This window comes from Mytilus californianus, unplaced genomic scaffold (assembly GCF_021869535.1).
Source record: "Mytilus californianus isolate M0D057914Y unplaced genomic scaffold, xbMytCali1.0.p SCAF_15, whole genome shotgun sequence".
Classification (NCBI taxonomy): Eukaryota; Metazoa; Mollusca; class Bivalvia; order Mytilida; family Mytilidae; genus Mytilus; species Mytilus californianus.
In genome coordinates this window covers 11,126,123-11,150,172 of record NW_026262637.1, presented here as the reverse complement: position 1 = coordinate 11,150,172, position 24,050 = coordinate 11,126,123, and the positions used below count along the sequence as shown (strand labels likewise).

Below are 24,050 nucleotides of genomic sequence, written 5' to 3'. Positions count from 1 at the left end.
TACATTAAGCATTGGTTTTCAACATTCATCATTTAAATTCATCATTCAGCATTCCATTTTCATCATTTAAATATCCCAAAAAGCACTGCTGCTTTCAAATTAGTTGAGAAGTGTTACGTAAATTCTCTTTCCATTTGTAACATGATGTGGTTACGTTTTAGGATTAACTTTGACACTTCAAACTCCGAATTAGTCTTCGTTATGGATATCTGTCATATCAGGTTCTGATAGAAGATGGTAATATCATACAATTTATTCTGGGGAGGGATAATTGGATTATTGCTGGTAATTGTTCACCAAATTTGATGGATCTAAAGTAATTATTCCCAGTCAAATCAACAATATTTAATCATTTGTCAGTTATAACTACTGGGTTTCTATGTTTGTACAAAATATTTCTGTGTAATGATTGACCATTGCTGTGTGAATAATCATACAATATCTGTATCTTGTCAAATGTTACTATTAGAATAAACTGGTTAGACAGAGGTTAGCTATGCTTAATTTATCTCTTATTTTCCATATTATTCTCTTCCTTGATTGGTTCTTGGAAAGTAATATCCATAGATCCTATATCATTTTAAAAGGCATGTATCTACATCAATTTAATAAACATGGTCTAAATATTGTTCCCTCTCTAAATAATAAAATTTGTTTCTTATATATTGGCATTAGAATTAAGGAAAGTTTCTGGTACATAACCCCTTACATCATTATAAATCAGCTTCTTGTCTCTTGGTGTTCATTCCCATAATTTGTTTTGAAATAATATTATCTTGAAAACTATTGGGCACTACTGATCATCCTGTGGGTATTTTGTTAATAAATTGTAAATGATAAATAATACTGCCTATACTACAACATGAACAGAAAATGAGAAAATTGTTCCAAACAAAGTGAATTCCATAGGTTATACTGTACATCATCGGAGATCAATTCCATAGGTTATACTGTACATGAGATCACATATTTTCTTATGAAAATATCAATAATAAAAGTTTTAGTGGGGTTTTATCATAATGTCAACAAGACAGCAACCCAAAAACACAAATAATCAAAAGACATCTAGAATTAGTGTACATACCATCTTCAACAATAAACATGAGTCTATAAATTATCATCAGCTGTCAGTCACACAGAGTCTAGATAAGTAGTGAATAAATTTAACAGAAACAATCATTATAAAAACAAGGCCATCAATGACAATTCCTTATAATGACAAAAGCATTCCAATATAGATAAAGACAACATTTATGAGGTGCTGATTTTGGATATGCAATACTAAAGACAACAATTTTTAGGTGCTGACTTAGAACAGGCACATTGTGGCAGGATTAATACATAGATATATAGTGTCACTTTGATAGGAGATATAGTATACTTGTTTATGAAGCTTGAAACATTGTTGATTTTTCACTCTGAAACATGAATGAATTCATCAACTACTAACATTTATGTATGGTCAGATCACACAAGTTCTTCCCTAGTTTTTAGTAGAGTTTGTTCTCCCCAATTTTAAGTATTCTTTATAGAATTTATGTTAAGTTGTTTGTCTTTTCCTCTTTTTCTTTTGGCAATGTTAATTTGTTTGTCTTTTGTCCATTTATGTTTTTGTATTGATTGTCGTTTCCTCTTTTCTCATCACTTGGCGTCCGTCGTCACTGTCGTCATTAACTTTTACAAAAATCTTCTCCTCTGAAACTACTGGGCCAAATTTAACCAAACTTGGCCTCAATAATCATTTGGGTATCTAGTTTCAAAAATGTGTCTGATGCCCCCGCCTGCCAACCAAGATGGCTGACATGGCTAAAAATAGAACATAGGGGTAAAATGCAAGTTTCGTCTATTATTTTGAAAACCATTATAAATAGAGAAATTCTGACAGGAGCAAAAATGTTCAAATGTCGAGCTCTAAGTAACCAATTGTCCATATATGTCAAAACTGTCAGACAACTTATTATAGGAGTTATTGCCCTGAAATGTCATGAATTCTATTCACGTCTACAATGTTGAAGAGTGTCATTTGTTAAATATGCACATAGACCAAGGTGAGCTACACAGGCTCTTTAGAGCCTCATTCTTTTTGCAATGTTGTTGTCTGTCATTTATGATTTTTTTTTATCGAGCCCTTGAGATCTTCTTGCTTTTGTTACCCACTTAAAATTACAAACATTATTATAATCAGGATTAAACCATATATTTAGTTTAAACATAATACTACTAAATTGATTGTAATTTTTCAAAAAATTAGTAATAGATGGATGACATTTTTAGTTTGATATTTAATGGAGCAGGAAACTGTCTTTATTCACTTGGGACAGTTACAGTAAAAATAGACAAGTGAAAAAGATCTTCCTGATACTCGAGGCAAGTGACAACACATGAAAGTGTAAGAAGATATTTACACATGGGAAACTTCATTTTGACAATGGAATAAATAAGAATTCTACATCAGTGGAAATATTTTTTTCACACTTTCAATGGTCATATGATAATTTGTCATATAACTTGTGAAAGTTTGCAACAAGGAATTATATATTGTAATGTAACCCAATTTACTGGTTTTAAGTAAAATAAATCATTGTAACGGATTCAGACAAACAAAATGAATACAAACCAAGAAGCATTACAAGGCCTTTTTCCGCCTTTTTCCCTACGAGAGCTATGAAGCTTTTTTTTTAATTTCCTCTGTTGTCAGTCCTCTTTTAAGATATTGACCTGATTTTTTATTCTGATTGTCCTAGTATTCAATATATTTCAATACTCCTTAATTTTTACTTAGAAAATTTTATAATAATGAGTCGATCAGCTTTAATTAATTCAGCCATCATTTTTTACACATTGTGATTTTATTTTGTGTTGAAATGTTCAATGAGTTACTACAGATACTATATGAATTTTATTTGTGTTGACCTAGTTTTGATCTAATTGAAACCCTTGGTTTTTTTTGTTTAATTTAAAGCCTTCTTTGCAGATATGGTGATGAGCAAAAGAGAATCCCTGTTTTTTTTTTTTTACTTCTTTCTAACTTAGAACTCAATCTTTTCCTTGAATTGATAAACATGCATTAAAAACATCATGGTTTAATTCACATTCAAAATTATGTGTGTGTTCATTAAATTTCTGTTGTATAAGAACAAGAAACAAATGGTCTGAGATTTTTCATTCTATTAGGTCTGAAATGGAAATTTGTCAGAGATTATGTTAAAATGGAAATAAATGATATAAAAAAGCTAGTTCAAGCATAACAGAAGTAAACTGGCTTAATTCTTACAATCTGAAATAGTTTAGGCTTGTCATCAATATAATTCTTACAATTAATTTAATGATGATCTGCATGGACCCATTGTACTAGTATTATATGACTAATGAAGAACTTAGCACTAACGACTACATTGTGTTAGTATTATATGACTAATGATGAACTTAGCACTAACGACTACATTGTACTAGTATTATATGACTAATGATGAACTTAGCACTAACGACTACATTGTACTAGTATTATATGACTAATGAAGAACTTAGCACTAACGACTACATTGTGCTAGTATTATATGACTAATGAAGAACTTAGCACTAACGACTACATTGTACTAGTATTATATGACTAATGATGAACTTAGCACTAACGACTACATTGTACTAGTATTATATGACTAATGATGAACTTAGCACTAACGACTACATTGTGTTAGTATTATAGGACTAATGATGAACTTAGCACTAACGACTACATTGTACTAGTATTATATGACTAATGATGAACTTAGCACTAACGACTACATTGTACTAGTATTATATGACTAATGATGAACTTAGCACTAACGACTACATTGTGCTAGTATTATATGACTAATGAAGAACTTAGCACTAACGACTACATTGTGTTAGTATTATATGACTAATGATGAACTTAGCACTAACGACTACATTGTACTAGTATTATATGACTAATGATGAACTTAGCACTAACGACTACATTGTACTAGTATTATATGACTAATGATGAACTTAGCACTAACGACTACATTGTGCTAGTATTATATGACTAATGAAGAACTTAGCACTAACGACTACATTGTGCTAGTATTATATGACTAATGAAGAACTTAGCACTAACGACTACATTGTACTAGTATTATATGACTAATGAAGAACTTAGCACTAACGACTACATTGTACTAGTATTATATGACTAATGAAGAACTTAGCACTAACGACTACATTGTACTAGTATTATATGACTAATGATGAACTTAGCACTAACGACTACATTGTGTTAGTATTATATGACTAATGATGAACTTAGCACTAACGACTACATTGTGCTAGTATTATATGACTAATGAAGAACTTAGCACTAACGACTACATTGTGTTAGTATTATATGACTAATGATGAACTTAGCACTAACGACTACATTGTGCTAGTATTATATGACTAATAAAGAACTTAGCACTAACGACTACATTGTGCTAGTATTATATGACTAATGATGAACTTAGCACTAACGACTACGTTGTGTTAGTATTATATGACTAATGATGAACTTAGCACTAACGACTACATTGTGTTAGTATTATATGACTAATGATGAACTTAGCACTAACGACTACATTATACTCAGAGATTTGAAGAAAAAGTTTCAGGAAATTTAAAAGAATCAATTGAATGCATCAACATTTTCATTTTGAAACAATAAATTTATTAGCATGTGTATGTATATGAGCTACGCTGACAGCAACATTTCTCGTTTAAATATATCGTTTGCTATTTATTTGAAATTCAGAACGTAATAGAGATGTATATAAAAAGAAATATCAAATTATGGGAAGATGCAGAGAATGAATTACAAGACATCAACAATGAAATACAACTTCAACTATTAAAACCAAGATTGATCGAATGAAATAAATTTTCAAGAACAGTGAGTCTTCGATCATATGATTGTGAAGGTTAATCAGTTATAGGGAAGGTCAGGTTAAAAAGTTTGGGAAAGGGAAAAATTGAAGTAAGAATTTATAAAAAAAATGCTGAGTGATTTAAATTGAGCAAAAGAGCAGGATTAAGAAATGAAATATATCTACATCTTAATGAAATAGATCATTTATTACACACGCCCCTATGACGTCATTTTCCAGATAGATGGCATGCCAGTGTATCCCTGCACTATTAAAGTTTCAAGCATCTGCAGGATCTTCTGAGCCACTGGTCACTCTCCTTTCAGTCGCCAGGAACTGAGATTATGTTCCTACAGCACATAAATTATTTCTGGACTACCCTGCAGAATCATCTGGCAACTGAAGGGAGAGTGACCAACTAATTAGATTTTAATTTCCTGAATAATTTCGTGCAAAAAAAAAAATATAGAGCATCAAACTTTTTCCCCCATTTGCTCAATATGTATTGGAAGTGATGATGCATACATTTTCATCATTTGGTGATGGAAGTCACATGACTGATATCAACTTGAAATACTGTATCTTCATCTGGCATATAGACTGGTCTTACACAAGACCAAGTTTAATGATGATTTATGTTGAATGTCTTAAGACCGGCTTATCATTTTTAGTGGTCATCGTCTTGCAATGTTATATTTTTGATTTTATATTATAGGATTATAGGATGTTGATTATATTAGGTAATCTCTGTTTAATCCATTGAAAACTCAAAGAGTTCAGTACAATGTTGTTTGTTGACTTTCAGATGTCTTAATTAGTTTTTGTTTTTAACTATCTTTTTTTACATATTCTATGGTTGCTGTCCAATTGACAAACTGGACAGCAACTGTCATTGATCTATAATTTATGTATACAAATTTACAATGTTAAGCAGTAAATAAATGCAAAGGTCTTTAAAAATAAATCAAAGTTTAGAAAAGTTTACATTTTGAAAATTAATGCATTACGGTTATTTGTCATGGTGTGTTATTTGGCTTATATTTGTGTTAGTGTTATTTTGGATAAAAAATATGTTTTATTTTTTAGAAAGAAAATTTTAAGTTTGTATTTTGTAACATTTTTGATTAATTTTGGTTTAATTGATTTTTACCTATGCTGTGGCATTAATACTTGAAGTGTCACAGTTTGCTCAAAGCACTTTGTTTTGAAATATTAATTGTAATTAGCATATGTCATTTTGAAAGTTTAAGATTTTATCAAAACATTATAGGATTAGGCTTTGTTAATTAAAGTCTATTTTTGCTAATGAGAGTAATATTTACATGTCGAGTATTATTGATCTATTTTTGGATTTAGTATAAATAGCGTTCTGAAATTTAGGAAAATCAGTCACCTTTCGGAAACCTTAACTTGCACTGCTAAAGTCTATTATACTGGATCTGTAAGACTGTTGATCAGTCTACCAGTTGACTTTGTAGTGTTTAGACAAAAATGTATTTTTGACTCACCTTTTATTTTTGAGAAAACTTTAGAAAACAGTCAGTGTTTCGGAAGCGTAACCTCTCACTACTCACGTCATGATACTGGACCTATAAGACTGTCTACCAGTCTACCAGTTGACTGTGTAGTGTTGAGACAAAATTTATCTCTGACTCATAATTTAACTTTAGAAAATACTTTTGGGAATCTTTTATTTTTGAGACTTTTACATTTTGATTTTGAGATTAAGTTCATTTTATGATTTAGTAGTTTTGGCATTTATTTTACATTTTACATTGTAAGGAGAAATAGTTTTACTTTGGAGTTGATATTTAAATTTGATACTTTGTACTTTAATTATTATTATTATTTGGCATTGTTTACAAATTGATTGTTATCATCATTCATCAAAATTGTTATCGTTGATTAAATTATGAAAACCTTCCTTGCGTTTTAGCTATGCCTATCAGAACATTAAGTCTAGTGATAGACTGACCTCCTGTCCCTTGGTTCCAGCACATACGAGTTAGCTCCCCCTTTTCTAACAGTGCTCTGTGGGACCTTGGTGACAGATATGGTGGAGTTTGACCCTGGGCATGATACTAATGAAATTCTGAAACTGCATAGCTAGAATGTAGGTTGGCAAAATTCATTCAAAATTATCTAAAACTTAAATTTTCAAAATTGAGACAACAGCAGTAGAGACAATAAGGAAGAGAGAACCAGTAACAGCAGAGACAAGTTGCAGATTCAACAACACACAACTAAAAGATAAGTACATCTTGCTTATTATATTACACTTTGATATTTTTTAGTGAAAAGTATAGATGTATGTTGATTCTTGGTGTGAATCTGTAATTTTATAAAATTTGTCAACTTTACAGAAGTTAACATTCAATTCAGGAGAAATATTATTTGTGCAATTAATTTTATATGATTGGGAAATTTGACTCATAGTAGAGAGAATATAACATAAACAAGATATTGACAAAAATTCCTTTTAGTTTCAGTTTGGTAATGGGAATAGAAAAATCATGGGAAGAAACAGAATTTTAAAAGGATGGTGCTGCAAAAAAGACAGATGTGCCAGGCTATCCAGTGTTATACCAGGAACAGCAAGTATCCAGTTCACAACAACCATGGAGAGGAACTTTGTCGAAATTGGACTAGAGAACCTTCAAGTGAGATGTTTAGTCGACAGTGGAGCTTCTTTTAGCTGTATCAGCCAACATCAATTATACCGTCTAAACACTACTACAGCGATACAGAAATCAACGATCAACAGTGCAGTCGGTGTCTGTGGAGAAGTACATGCAATAATCGGTGAAATAGTGCTACAACTTTCTTTTGGACAATACAAAGTTAACCAGAAATTCATAATTTTTTAACATAACTTGCTAGAGCTTATTTATTGGATTAAACTTTTTGTGAAACAACAAAGCAAAAACAGACTAAAAGAACAGAACTTTGACATTACCAACTCAGATCATTAAGACATTAGTGAATATCATGATGGTGCTTATCATGTTACCATAGCAACCTTACAAGACAGTAGAACATAGAAAACAATCAATTTCTATCTTTTTTTTGTGGTATATGGAATTAGTAGGAGTGCACGCCTGTTGATTCTTTTTACTACATCAATTTGAATTTTGGATTACAGGGATATTATTTTATAATTCATCTGTTAAATTTCCTAACAAGGAATACAGGTTGCTGGAAGCTAGCACATTGAAATAAATTGTTGGTATATTTATTTTTTTTGCACCAGGTTATAGTTTGTACAGAGTGTATTCAGATTTTTATAGGGGTAACTAATGTGAATGTTTATATCATGTTTGGGGACAAACATATAAGAGTAGGGGGGAATATGTCATGGTGTGTTATTTGGCTTATATTTGTGTTAGTGTTATTTTGGATAAAAAATATGTTTTATTTTTTAGAAAGAAAATTTTAAGTTTGTATTTTGTAACATTTTTGATTAATTTTGGTTTAATTGATTTTTACCTATGCTGTGGCATTAATACTTGAAGTGTCACAGTTTGCTCAAAGCACTTTGTTTTGAAATATTAATTGTAATTAGCATATGTCATTTTGAAAGTTTAAGATTTTATCAAAACATTATAGGATTAGGCTTTGTTAATTAAAGTCTATTTTTGCTAATGAGAGTAATATTTACATGTCGAGTATTATTGATCTATTTTTGGATTTAGTATAAATAGCGTTCTGAAATTTAGGAAAATCAGTCACCTTTCGGAAACCTTAACTTGCACTGCTAAAGTCTATTATACTGGATCTGTAAGACTGTTGATCAGTCTACCAGTTGGCTTTGTAGTGTTTAGACAAAAATGTATTTTTGACTCACCTTTTATTTTTGAGAAAACTTTAGAAAACAGTCAGTGTTTCGGAAGCGTAACCTCTCACTACTCACGTCATGATACTGGACCTATAAGACTGTCTACCAGTCTACCAGTTGACTGTGTAGTGTTGAGACAAAATTTATCTCTGACTCATAATTTAACTTTAGAAAATACTTTTGGGAATCTTTTATTTTTGAGACTTTTACATTTTGATTTTGAGATTAAGTTCATTTTATGATTTAGTAGTTTTGGCATTTATTTTACATTTTACATTGTAAGGAGAAATAGTTTTACTTTGGAGTTGATATTTAAATTTGATACTTTGTACTTTAATTATTATTATTATTTGGCATTGTTTACAAATTGATTGTTATCATCATTCATCAAAATTGTTATCGTTGATTAAATTATGAAAACCTTCCTTGCGTTTTAGCTATGCCTATCAGAACATTAAGTCTAGTGATAGACTGACCTCCTGTCCCTTGGTTCCAGCACATACGAGTTAGCTCCCCCTTTTCTAACAGTGCTCTGTGGGACCTTGGTGACAGATAGATAATTGAGAGAGTTTTACTTGAAACAAATTGTATTGAAATATATGGTTGATAATCAAATAACAGTTGTTAATTATTATTCATCATAAATATTTAATTGTAATAAAATATACAGAATCCAATAGATGCCATAAAATTTATAAGGAAAAGGTTTGCAATTAAACAGATGCCACTGCAATAAATAATTTTGATAGTGCAAATCTCTCTATTTGATAATTATTTTGAATCGTTTTTTGTTTACAAAGCTTTTAACAACTTGGTGGTCTATTTACCATGAGTAAATTCAAAAGTAATGGAGTCAGCCATCTGAACTGGATCAAACAATTATAAATATGGATCAATCTTTGTATTCTACATTGATTTCTGGGTCAATTGTTAAAATACTATGAAAGATTTGCTATTTGTTCAAATGATTTTGTGTGTTTGATATCCTCAGAGAAATATGTATTTTGCACTAGCTTTGAAATATTGCAACTTTTTTGTATTCTTTGGAGAAACTTCCTACATGAGCAAGCCAAATATCTGACCTACTTAATAATTTCTGTTCTGTTTATTCACTGCTTGGTCAATCTTGTAGATTAATCACACACAGTCAATCTCATAGATTAAACACACACAGTCAATCTCATAGATTAATCACACAGTCAATCTTGTAGATTAATCACACACAGTCAATCTCATAGATTAAACACACACAGTCAATCTCATAGATTAATCACACAGTCAATCTTGTAGATTAATCACACTCACAGTCAATCTCATAGATGAATCACCCACAGTCAATCTAGTAGATTAATCACAGTCAATCTTGTAGATTAATCACACACAGTCAATCTCATAGATTAATCACAGTCACAGTCAATCTTGTAGATTAATCACACACAGTCAATCTTGTAGATTAATTACACAGTCAGTCTCATAGATTAATCACACACACAGTCAATCTCATAGATTAATCACACAAAGTCAATCTCGTAGATTAATCACACACAGTCAATCTTGTAGATTAATCACACACAGTCAATCTCATAGATTAATTACACAGTCAATCTCGTAGATTGATCACTCACAGTCAATCTCATAGATTAATCACACACAGTCAATCTCATAGATTAATCACACACAGTCAATCTGGTAGATTAATCACAGTCACAGTCAATCTCATAGATTAATCACACACAGTCAATCTGGTAGATTAATCTCAGTCACAGTCAATCTCGTAGATAAGTATCACACACATTTCTACCTATAGATCCCAGTTTGTTGTTTCCATTCATTACATAATGCTTTAATTTGGATTTGAATTGATTGTTGTTTGCTGAATGTCCAGTGGTAATTATTTCAGGCATTTTCAGGGAGAACACAATTTGATAATTCACAAATTCCTTAGTTCTGCAAGGTAAAAGGTGCGGATTCAGACCTCCCCCCCCCCCCCCCCCCTTCCTAAAAAAGGTAAAAAATATATTTCAAAAAGTTTTAATTACAGTCAATTTTGTGTCAAAATATGGTCCTCTCATTCCTAATTCTCAGGATTCCCCTGCCTCCTTTCCAAACATCAAATCTTCAATCCTTTCTTGGATAAGTTGAATAGTAATTAGTATAATAAAAAAAAATGGTCGTGAAGTCAGCTGGAAAAGGATAAACACAAAATAAAGTTTACGCGAAAATTGGTGGTTTACAGGTTGCTAGTATCAATAGATATAGGTACAAATTACCATGGTGACGATTTATCAATACAAAAAAAGTTATTTTATAAACATTTTTACTTTGCAGACATTATCACAATCAAACTCACAAAAGTCTACAACAAGTACAGATGAAGAAAATGGCAGTGTTTGGAAGGGAATGAAAAACTTCGCTAATATGTTAATGGAAGATCCAGTTGTTGAAGAGGAGTTACCTCCCCCTGATCCTACAGAAGGCGTTGATTGTGGATTAGGAAAATTACAAATATCACTTAGTTATGATTTTCAGACTTTAACATTAACGTTAAAAGTGCTACAAGCAACAAATTTAATTGCCAAAGACTTTTCGGGAACTAGTGACCCTTATGTTAAAATATTATTACTACCCGATAAAAAACATAAACTTTTAACAAAAGTGAAGAAACGCAATCTCAACCCAAGATGGAATGAATGTTTCCTCTTTGAAGGTAAGTAAGAAATTACTTAAACTTATAAATCACATCTGATTGCTCGTTTTTGGGGTTCGATTTGAATTCTATTTTGATGCATTTGAACAATTGGTTGCTACAATGAAATCAATTTTACCTAGAACTAACATCTTACTTCACTTGACCTTATGTAAGATTACCTGAGTTCCACCTGAGCAAGTTTGGATTAGACATTTGACATCATTTTAAACAGCTCTTCACAGAATTAAAATAGATCAGACTGGTGCAAGAAACATTGGTTAACACATGTTTGGTTTCATTTGTAATTGCCCATAAAAAGTATGTGTACATATTGTTTTAATATTTGTAGTATATATAGATATAAGAAGATGTGGTATGAGTGCCAATGAGACAACTCTCCATCCAAGTCACAATTTGTAAAAGTAAACCATTATAGGTCAAATAACGACCTTCAACACGGAGCCTTGGCTCACTCGGAACAGCAAACTATAAAGGGTAGTTTTGATTTGATTGAGTTTATAAGAAAGTTGCCATGGTTCCCTTGATTGAATTTCTTTAAAAGTGTTTGCTGTGAAAATGGATAAAAAGAAATAAAACAAGTCAATTAAACAGTGGCAGTAGATAATAAACTTGTAGAGGTCTGAAACAGTTAGTTGGTGCTAACATTGTACATATATATTGTGATCTAAGAAAGATCTGACATTTATAAAACTTCCTTAATAAGTACATGATCATGTAAAAATGTCAGAAAACAACAGAAATAAAATGAAAATAAGATACAGATGCCTACAGGGATCAGAATTTTCTTTATATTCTAGCTGTACATCCATCTAACTCAATATAAGGAATAGATGTATTGTTAAATATCAATTTCATAATGACCTCATTTCAAGGATCATGTTTTCTTAGAAATAACCATAAATAAAGGAAATAGAAAATGTAATTTATAAATTAGAAATAGTCATAAAGACAATTCGTTTGATATTATCTATAAAGTGAATAGCTCAAACTATTGAGGACAGCCATTACTGAGGTGCACTCTGAAGAATGATTTGTTATCATACAGTCTTCATGTCACCAGATGTATAGATTTATGTCACAATATACTCATCATTCATAAAATATTGGACTTTCATGTGGTTTCATTGATTTTAACTGGCTCCCACTTTTACTCAGGAGAAGCAATTTGTTTAATTTGAAATTTTTATTCATTTCAAATTACATTTTGGTTTTGGAATTTTATTGTGAATTTTTTTTTATCAAATTTATCCCATTTTGTATTGTTAAATAAGACATTAAGGATTATGTACCCTTTTGCTGTTTCAATGCTAATCATATTGAAATTTTATAGAATATCCACAGCCTTTCCCTAAATGTACTCTAATATTTGACAATTCTGTACTTTATAGATAAGGGATTACTGCATGTAAATCTAGCATCTATTTCCTTTAAACAAGTTTTAATAAAATGAAAATAACGCTTTATAAATTGAGTGTGTAAAATGCCCTTTTCTGAATTTACACCTATCAAGAACTCTCAAACCCAATAACTTCAAAGCCAAAGATGTATAAATACTTGAATATTTGACCTGTATGACAATTAAGTAGGAACTTATAGAAAGAATAGCCAATTCTTCAAAGGTCAACTTTGCCTGAGGGAATTGGAATCTTAGATTCTTGATAACTTCTTAATTGATCAACTGAGAATTTAAGGAAAGTGTGTTATAAATCATGTCAGCTCTGAAGCACTGACTATTGATATGATGGTACCTTTGGTTATAAATCATGTCAGCTCTGAAGAACTGACTATTGATATGATGGTACCTTTGGTTATAAATCATGTCAGCTCTGAAGGACTATTGATATGATGGTACCTTTGGTTATAAATCATGTCAGCTCTGAAGACTATTGATATGATGGTACCTTTGGTTATAAATCATGTTAGCTCTGAAGTACTGACTATTGATATGATGGTACCTTTGGTTATAAATCATGTCAGCTCTGAAGGACTATTGATATGATGGTACCTTTGGTTATAAATCATGTCAGCTCTGAAGGACTATTGATATGATGGTACCTTTGGTTATAAATCATGTCAGCTCTGAAGTACTGACTATTGATATGATGGTACCTTTGGTTATAAATCATGTCAGCTCTGAAGGACTATTGATATGATGGTACCTTTGGTTATAAATCATGTCAGCTCTGAAGGACTATTGATATGATGGTACCTTTGGTTATAAATCATGTCAGCTCTGAAGACTATTGATATGATGGTACCTTTGGTTATAAATCATGTCAGCTCTGAAGGACTATTGATATGATGGTACCTTTGGTTATAAATCATGTCAGCTCTGAAGGACTATTGATATGATGGTACCTTTGGTTTATAAATCATGTCAGCTCTGAAGGACTATTGATATGATGGTACCTTTGGTTATAAATCATGTCAGCTCTGAAGGACTATTGATATGATGGTACCTTTGGGATTCAGTCCACCAGCAGCAGTATTAATTGACGAAAATGAAAATAACACTAAATATAAATTTGGTGCATACTAAAAAAATATAAACAACACGATATAAATTTCATGCATCCGAAGCAGAAACGCTCAAAGCTTAGTATTTGAAAGCCAAGGATGTATAAGAACCAAAACAATTGAAGAGCTATGTAACCAAATGGACCTATTAAAAATAGCCAAATCCATCTAAGGTCAACTTTGCCTTAGATAGTTGAACCCTTAGTTTCTTTATAATTTAAAAATTTATAAATGGACAATTTTAGAAAGGTTAGATATAGGAAGATGTGGTATGAGTGCCAATGAGACAACTCTCCATCCAAGTTACAATTTATAAAAGTAAACCATTATAGGTCAAGGTACGGCCTTCAACACGGAGCATTGGCTCACACCGAACAGCAAGCTATAAAGGGCCCCAAAAAATTACTAGTGTAAAGCCATTCAAACGGAAAAACCAACGGTCTAATCTATATAAAAAACGAGAAACGAGAAACACGTATGAACTACATAAACAGACTACAACTACTGTAATCAGATTCCTGACTCAGGACAGGTGCAAACATTTGCAGCGGGATTAAACGTTTTAATGGTACCAAACCTTCTCCCTTTTCTGAAACAATAGTATAACATCACAACATAGAAAAACACACTATAAAATATCAATTGGAAGGCTTAACTCAATCAAAAAATGTAAATTAACACACAATGAATGAATAAATTTGACCTGTGACACCTGAATGCAAATACATAGTTATAAATCATATCAGTACCGAAGTACTGACTACTGAGCTGATGATTCCCTCGGAGATTGATAGTCTACCAGCAGAGGTATCAACCCAGTGCTGTAAAAAGCGTTTTTTCTGTTTTTACCGTCATTAGGAACGCTAAAATTCTAAAGTATTTAATGTGACAGCAATATCGTGTAAAGAATGATTGTAAGGTGAACATGAATCCATCTATTTATCTGACCTGACCTTGACCTCACTTACAGGTATCATTGCTTAGTGTTAAGTTTGTATAATACCTGTATTAAGACTTCAATATTAAAGACTTTCAACATACACTTCAATGATAATCAGTAAAGAAGACCAAGCATTACAGGGTGTTGAATATGAATGGACAGAAACTTTTCTCATACACTTCAATGATAATCAGTAAAGAAGACCAAGCATTACAGGGTGTTGAATATTATATGAATGGACAGAAACTTTTCTCATACACTTTTATGAAAATCAGTAAAGAAGACCAAGCATTACAGGGTGTTGAATATGAATGGACGGAGACTTTTCTCATACACTTCAATGATAATCAGTAAAGAAGACCAAGCATTACAGGGTGTTGAATATGAATGGACAGAAACTTTTCTCATACACTTCAATGATAATCAGTACAGAAGACCAAGCATTACAGGGTGTTGAATATGAATGGACAGAAACTTTTCTCATACACTTCAATGATAATCAGTACAGAAGACCAAGCATTACAGGGTGTTGAATATGAATGGACAGAAACTTTTCTCATACACTTCTATGATAATCAGTAAAGAAGACCAAGCATTACAGGGTGTTGAATATGAATGGACAGAAAGTTTTGTCATACACTTTTATGAAAATCAGTAAAGAAGACCAAGCATTACAGGGTGTTGAATATGAATGGATGGAGACTTTTCTCATACACTTCAATGATAATCAGTAAAGAAGACCAAGCATTACAGGGTGTTGAATATGAATGGACAGAAACTTTTCTCATACACTTCAATGATAATCAGTAAAGAAGACCAAGCATTACAGGGTGTTGAGTATGAATGGACAGAAACTTTTCTCATACACTTCAATGATAATCAGTAAAGAAGACCAAGCATTACAGGGTGTTGAATATGAATGGACAGAAACTTTTCTCATACACTTCAATGGTAATCAGTAAAGAAGACCAAGCATTACAGGGTGTTGAATATGAATGGACAGAAACTTTTCTCATACACTTCAATGATAATCAGTAAAGAAGACCAAGCATTATAGGGTGTTGAATATGAATGGACAGAAACTTTTCTCATACACTTCAATGATAATCAGTAAAGAAGACCAAGCATTACAGGGTGTTGAATATTATATGAATGGACAGAAACTTTTCTCATACACTTTTATGAAAATCAGTAAAGAAGACCAAGCATTACAGGGTGTTGAATATGAATGGACGGAGACTTTTCTCATACACTTCAATGATAATCAGTAAAGAAGACCAAGCATTACAGGGTGTTGAATATGAATGGACAGAAACTTTTCTCATACACTTCAATGATAATCAGTACAGAAGACCAAGCATTACAGGGTGTTGAATATGAATGGACAGAAACTTTTCTCATACACTTCAATGATAATCAGTACAGAAGACCAAGCATTACAGGGTGTTGAATATGAATGGACAGAAACTTTTCTCATACACTTCTATGATAATCAGTAAAGAAGACCAAGCATTACAGGGTGTTGAATATGAATGGACAGAAACTTTTGTCATACACTTTTATGAAAATCAGTAAAGAAGACCAAGCATTACAGGGTGTTGAATATGAATGGATGGAGACTTTTCTCATACACTTCAATGATAATCAGTAAAGAAGACCAAGCATTACAGGGTGTTGAATATGAATGGACAGAAACTTTTCTCATACACTTCAATGATAATCAGTAAAGAAGACCAAGCATTACAGGGTGTTGAGTATGAATGGACAGAAACTTTTCTCATACACTTCAATGATAATCAGTAAAGAAGACCAAGCATTACAGGGTGTTGAATATGAATGGACAGAAACTTTTCTCATACACTTCAATGGTAATCAGTAAAGAAGACCAAGCATTACAGGGTGTTGAATATGAATGGACAGAAACTTTTCTCATACACTTCAATGATAATCAGTAAAGAAGACCAAGCATTATAGGGTGTTGAATATGAATGGACAGAAACTTTTCTCATACACTTCAATGATAATCAGTAAAGAAGACCAAGCATTACAGGGTGTTGAATATTATATGAATGGACAGAAACTTTTCTCATACACTTTTATGAAAATCAGTAAAGAAGACCAAGCATTACAGGGTGTTGAATATGAATGGACGGAGACTTTTCTCATACACTTCAATGATAATCAGTAAAGAAGACCAAGCATTACAGGGTGTTGAATATGAATGGACAGAAACTTTTCTCATACACTTCAATGATAATCAGTACAGAAGACCAAGCATTACAGGGTGTTGAATATGAATGGACAGAAACTTTTCTCATACACTTCAATGATAATCAGTACAGAAGACCAAGCATTACAGGGTGTTGAATATGAATGGACAGAAACTTTTCTCATACACTTCTATGATAATCAGTAAAGAAGACCAAGCATTACAGGGTGTTGAATATGAATGGACAGAAACTTTTGTCATACACTTTTATGAAAATCAGTAAAGAAGACCAAGCATTACAGGGTGTTGAATATGAATGGACGGAGACTTTTCTCATACACTTCAATGATAATCAGTAAAGAAGACCAAGCATTACAGGGTGTTGAATATGAATGGACAGAAACTTTTCTCATACACTTCAATGATAATCAGTAAAGAAGACCAAGCATTACAGGGTGTTGAGTATGAATGGACAGAAACTTTTCTCATACACTTCAATGATAATCAGTAAAGAAGACCAAGCATTACAGGGTGTTGAATATGAATGGACAGAAACTTTTCTCATACACTTCAATGGTAATCAGTAAAGAAGACCAAGCATTACAGGGTGTTGAATATGAATGGACAGAAACTTTTCTCATACACTTCAATGATAATCAGTAAAGAAGACCAAGCATTATAGGGTGTTGAATATGAATGGACAGAAACTTTTCTCATACACTTCAATGGTAATCAGTAAAGAAGACCAAGCATTACAGGGTGTTGCATTACAGGGTGTTGAATATGAATGGACAGAAACTTTTCTCATACACTTCAATGACAATCAGTAAAGAAGACCAAGCATTACAGGGTGTTGAATATGAATGGACAGAAACTTTTCTCATACACTTCAATGATAATCAGTAAAGAAGACCAAGCATTACAGGGTGTTGAATATGAATGGACAGAAACTTTTCTCATACATTTCAATGATAATCAGTACAGAAGACCAAGCATTACAGGGTGTTGAATATGAATGGACAGAAACTTTTCTCATACACTTCAATGATAATCAGTACAGAAGACCAAGCATTACAGGGTGTTGAATATGAATGGACAGAAACTTTTCTCATACACTTCAATGATAATCAGTACAGAAGACCAAGCATTACAGGGTGTTGAGTATGAATGGACAGAAACTTTTCTCATACACTTCAATGGTAATCAGTAAAGAAGACCAAGCATTACAGGGTGTTGAGTATGAATGGACAGAAACTTTTCTCATACACTTCAATGATAATCAGTAAAGAAGACCAAGCATTACAGGGTGTTGAGTATGAATGGACAGAAACTTTTCTCATACACTTCAATGATAATCAGTATAGAAGACCAAGCATTACAGGGTGTTTAGTATGAACGGACAGAAACTTTTCTCATACACTTCAATGATAATCAGTACAGAAGACCAAGCATTACAGGGTGTTGAATATGAATGGACAGAAACTTTTCTCATACACTTCAATGATAATCAGTAAAGAAGACCAAGCATTACAGGGTGTTGAATATGAATGGACATAAACCTTTCTCATACACTTCAATGATAATCAGTAAAGAAGACCAAGCATTACAGGGTGTTGAATATGAATGAACAGAAACTTTTCTCATACACTTCAATGATAATCAGTAAAGAAGACCAAGCATTACAGGGTGTTGAATATGAATGGACAGAAACTTTTCTCATACACTTGTATGATAATCAGTAAAGAAGACCAAGCATTACAGGGTGTTGAATATGAATGGACAGAAACTTTTCTCATACACTTCAATGATAATCAGTAAAGAAGACCAAGCATTACAGGGTGTTGAATATGAATGGACAGAAACTTTTCTCATACACTTCAATGATAATCAGTACAGAAGACCAAGCATTACAGGGTGTTGAATATGAATGGACAGAAACTTTTCTCATACACTTCAATGATAATCAGTACAGAAGACCAAGCATTACAGGGTGTTGAATATGAATGGACAGAAACTTTTCTCATACACTTCAATGATAATCAGTAAAGAAGACCAAGCATTACAGGGTGTTGAATATGAATGGACATAAACCTTTCTCATACACTTCAATGATAATCAGTAAAGAAGACCAAGCATTACAGGGTGTTGAATATGAATGGACAGACACTTTTCTCATACACTTCAATGATAATCAGTAAAGAAGACCAAGCATTACAGGGTGTTGAATATGAATGGACAGACACTTTTCTCATACACTTCAATGATAATCAGTAAAGAAGACCAAGCATTACAGGGTGTTGAATATGAATGGACAGACACTTTTCTCATACATTTCAATGATAATCAGTACAGAAGACCAAGCATTACAGGGTGTTGAATATGAATGGACAGAAACTTTTCTCATACACTTCAATGATAATCAGTACAGAAGACAAAGCATTACAGGGTGTTGAATATGAATGGACAGAAACTTTTCTCATACACTTCAATTATAATCAGTAAAGAAGACCAAGCATTACAGGGTGTTGAATATGAATGGACAGAAACTTTTCTCATACACTTCAATGATAATCAGTAAAGAAGACCAAGCATTACAGGGTGTTGCATTACAGGGTGTTGAATATGAATGGACAGAAACATTTCTCATACACTTCAATGTTAATCAGTAAAGAAGACCAAGCATTACAGGATGTTGAATATGAATGGACAGCACTCATGAAAGGATAAGGTAAAAGAAATTCAGTCAAGCAGAAAATAAGAGATTTTTTTAAAGCTTCCAATAATCTTTTTTGAAATCTACTTGGAAAAGTTTTTGTTGATTGGTTTGGTTGGATTATAGCTATAGCAAATAAAACTGAGCCATTATAAAACTTAACCTGATTTCCAATGGAAAACACTCATTTTCAAATAAAAAAATATTTAACTGTTGAGCAAGATCTGATAAAGAAGGATATAATGAGATTGTTGATCCTCACAATAATGACAGGACATGATGTGACATGTGTCATTTCAGAATTACATAACTCGGTACTTCTCTGCCTTCTAACATGCTAACATTTTAATGTCAGTTACTTCAAGCTGTGCAATTTTCTGCTGTTCAATATGTGACATAAGTGTTGAGTTAAAAGGTACATGCTGAAATGAATAGGTTGTTGATTTTTTTCCTTCAATAGCCCTTTGGATGTTGCAGTAATGTAATTGAATATTGAAACAAGTGTTTAATGTGTAGATTTTATCAAATATCTGTATTGCAAGAAGCATATCGATCTTATGTCTGAAACTTAAGTATTCTTGAGATATGAATAATGTAAATCTTAAGAAATTTTGAAAGACCATATAACAATGATTTGAAAAGACACATCTCAGTCAGGTGTTAGAATTACTCAACATGTTGACAAGAAAAACATTCAATAGTAACTTGTAACGTGAGATTTCAAAATAAATATCCAGAAGTCAAAATTTCATTTGTACCAATCCAATGTAAGTTTAGTTGTAATTGAAACATGAAATTATAGCAAAATTTTGAAATTATTGGTTTCAAGGAGATACAATGTTTCAGTACCTTGAACTATTCTTGTTTGTTTTTACCAATTTACCTTCCAAAGCTATGTTTGCTTTTACAATTTTCAGCATTTATGTCTAAGAAGCTCAATTTATTAACCAGTCATAAATATTATTGAAGAATATGATGTGTATAGTTATACATACTTAAATCTGAAGTGCAGTTTACAATAGGCATTTAAATTATAGAAAATTTATTATCATTTTCAGGTTGGCCGCATAACAAGTTATTGGAGAAGACATTATATTTACAAGTAATAGATTATGACAGATTTAGTCGAGATGACCCTATAGGAGAAACTTACATTCCTCTTAATGAAATAGATTTGTCACAATCTCCTGTGATGTGGAGGTTTTTACAACCATGTAAAGACAGTAGGGTAAGATATATAGTTTATGCTGCAGCCTATATGCAGTGGATTTTGTCATTTTAACCTGCGCATTTGTCTGTGTTTAGTTTATAGGATGAAAGAAAAGGATGTCATTGTCCGTGCTACAAGTCCAGTGCAGTGGTTGTTGTATCCATTTAGCCCTTCAGGCAACTATGGGAAGGAAATACCAAGTAGTATAGTGTACTTTTTATCACCCTATCTTTCCAAAAATACTGACCAAGATGCTGTTTGCCTAAAAGCTTTCATATTTGGTAAAATTATTTATCGTCATATCCTCTTTGGCCATACTTTCTTGCCTTTTTTTTAGACAGTTTTTGTAGGAATTATGGGAATGTTACCTTTTTAAAATTGTAAGCATTTACATTTCCATTTGATAGTCCTTGCTAGATTATGGGTCCTTGATCTTAATTTTTACTTTTGTTACACCTAACTACTGTTTAGACAAATGTATTGCACATGTACAGAGTAACTGAATGGCAGGACCTTTTGATACAGTAGAGCAATCTTGATATTTTTAACCAAACTCCTTTTAATTACTGAGATTTATAATTAAAGCAGTTAGAAACATTTAAGTTATTGCTTTCAAAGCTAAAGAGCATGTTTAACCCAGCTACATTTTCTATCTGCATGTTCCAAAGCCTTTTATGGGTGACTATATGGTATGAGATTTGCTCATTATTGAAGGCTGTTCAGTGCCCTATAATTGTTTACATCCTCTTCCTTTAGATCTGATGGATAGTTGTCTCATTGGCAATCATACTACATCATCCTATTTTTGATATAATATATTTTTTTGATCCTAGCTGTACCAGTATGTGATACTTAAGAACTTATCCATCTGACTTTGTCAATAAATATTCTTGACAATCTACGTCCTTCTCTTAAATGAATGAACTTGTGTTGAAAAATTGTGCTGACTTAAAATCACTCAGCAAAATAAATATACATACTGACAATAAACGAATCAAATTGAAAGAACATAAAGAAATGTCACCAATTTGAACCTGCTGCTTCAGACAAATTCTATTTGACCAATATTTATTGTGGCAAGATTAAACATTTTATTGAATCAGACTGTTTAAGCGGATGACGTTAACAAAGAATAGCTCAGATTTACTTGAATTGACAATTGAATTTGTTTCTTTTAAGTTCGAAAAGTTTGTTATCTTAATGATTTTTACTTTTTTAAAGAAGATTTTGTTTTTGTTACTCAGCTCCTGTTAGTCTTTCTAGTAGATTTAATAAGTGAAAATCTGGTGATGTCTTTGATATTAACATGGCGATTTTCATGGTGTATATTTAATAAGCATGGAGAATCGTTGTTGTCCTTGGATAATTGAGATGCAGGATAAAGTTTAATGAAACAGCAATCCAACAATACAAGATAAACAAAATATACATTATAATGGCCTTCAGCTATAGACACTGTATTAAGCCTGTTGTTTTCCTAATTGAAAGATTTATAATTTCAGGGTAAATTAGGAGAACTCTTGCTGTCATTGTCCTACCAGCCTGCAGTAGGACGTCTCACTGTGATAGTGATGAAAGCCAAAGATCTCAAGGCAAAAGACATAACTGGTGCTTCAGGTATAGACAACATCATTCATTACTTTATGTACTGTAGATTCAGATTTTTTTGCAATTACTTTATTATTGTTATTATATGTATTGCAAAAAATTGTGAATGGATATGTTTCACAAAAAAAAAAAGCTTGTATTTTAAATTTTAATAGTTTAAAAAAGTTGTATGCAGCATTCCTTAAGAATTGCCATAGTTTATCTTAATTTTTTGTCCATTGTACAACTATAACAATGATAAATGCATGCAAAAATCTCTGAATTTACAGTATTAAGAATTTGTCCTACAGAAGATTTTTTGTACCTGTATTGAATAAATATCATTTTAGTGCTCCACAAATTAGTATATTTTGGATGCATGTTAAGCTTGTAATATTAACTGTAAGTTAAAGACATCTTATAACTCATTGGCACCCCAAAAAAAAAACAGGTCAAAATCTCAAAATTCAAACCGATGCCATTCTAAGCTTTTATTCCATTTTTATACACCCTTCATAATTTTGACGGGATGTATTATGGTATACAAATGTCGTCTGTCCGTCTGTCTGTTATGCGTAAACATGTCGCACCGTAACTTGAGTAACATAGTTGTTTCTTATGATGGTAAAACGATCTGTATACTTTTTTGTGAAAATAAGATTAAAACTTTTTGAGTTACGGGACTTATAAACTAAAACAGGTGTGTTTTTTTTTTCACATGTCGCGCCGTATCTCAAAAAAAATTTATGATTATTGCTTAAAAATTTACACACTTCTATAGTAATCTTAAGATCTGTATACTTTTTGGTGATGATTCAAAATTTTATTTTAGAGGTATTGAGTATTTTGTAAAAAAAGGGGGAGGGTTTTTTCACATGTCGCACCGTATCTCAAAAACGATTTATGATTATTGCTTAAAATTTTACACACTTCTTAGTTATATTAATCTAAAGATCTGTATACTTTTTGGTTTTGATTCAAAATTTTATTTTTGAGATATTTAATTTTTTTTTTTTTAAAAAGGGGGGTTTCACATGTCGCGCTGTATCTCAAAAATAATTTATGATTATTGCATAAAATTTTACACACTTCTTAGTTATATTAATCTAAAGATCTGTATACTTTTTGGTTTTGATTCAAAATTTTATTTTAGAGATATTGAGTTTTTTGTAAAAAAAAAGGGGGTTTTCGCATATCAGGCTGTCTGTCAGAAACTATTTATGATTATTGCATAAAAATTCACACACAAGACGATGGGCGTATCATGCGCTCATGGCGCAGCTGTTTATTCAAACATGTAACTATAATTTTAATTTGTGAAATGTTTATATAGATATAACAAGTGCTTGCTAATAGTCAGGATGATTATTTATATATACGTGAAATTTTAGACCAGAATGACCGCTATGGTGAAATCTGCAGGGG

General features: G+C 31.8%; 1 protein-coding gene across 7 annotated transcripts in view; it reads left to right on the top strand.

The window, feature by feature from the left end:
* LOC127725399 (synaptotagmin-7-like) overlaps positions 1-24,050 on the top strand; it is a 209,818-nt gene that overhangs the window by 174,714 nt on the left and 11,054 nt on the right. For all 7 annotated transcript variants that reach the window (XM_052232337.1, XM_052232334.1, XM_052232338.1 and 4 more), the window contains 3 exons: positions 11,068-11,446; positions 20,887-21,056; positions 22,541-22,655. In XM_052232337.1, the coding sequence (XP_052088297.1) occupies positions 11,068-11,446; positions 20,887-21,056; positions 22,541-22,655 (664 nt within the window). The remainder of the gene's footprint in view (positions 1-11,067; positions 11,447-20,886; positions 21,057-22,540; positions 22,656-24,050) is intronic.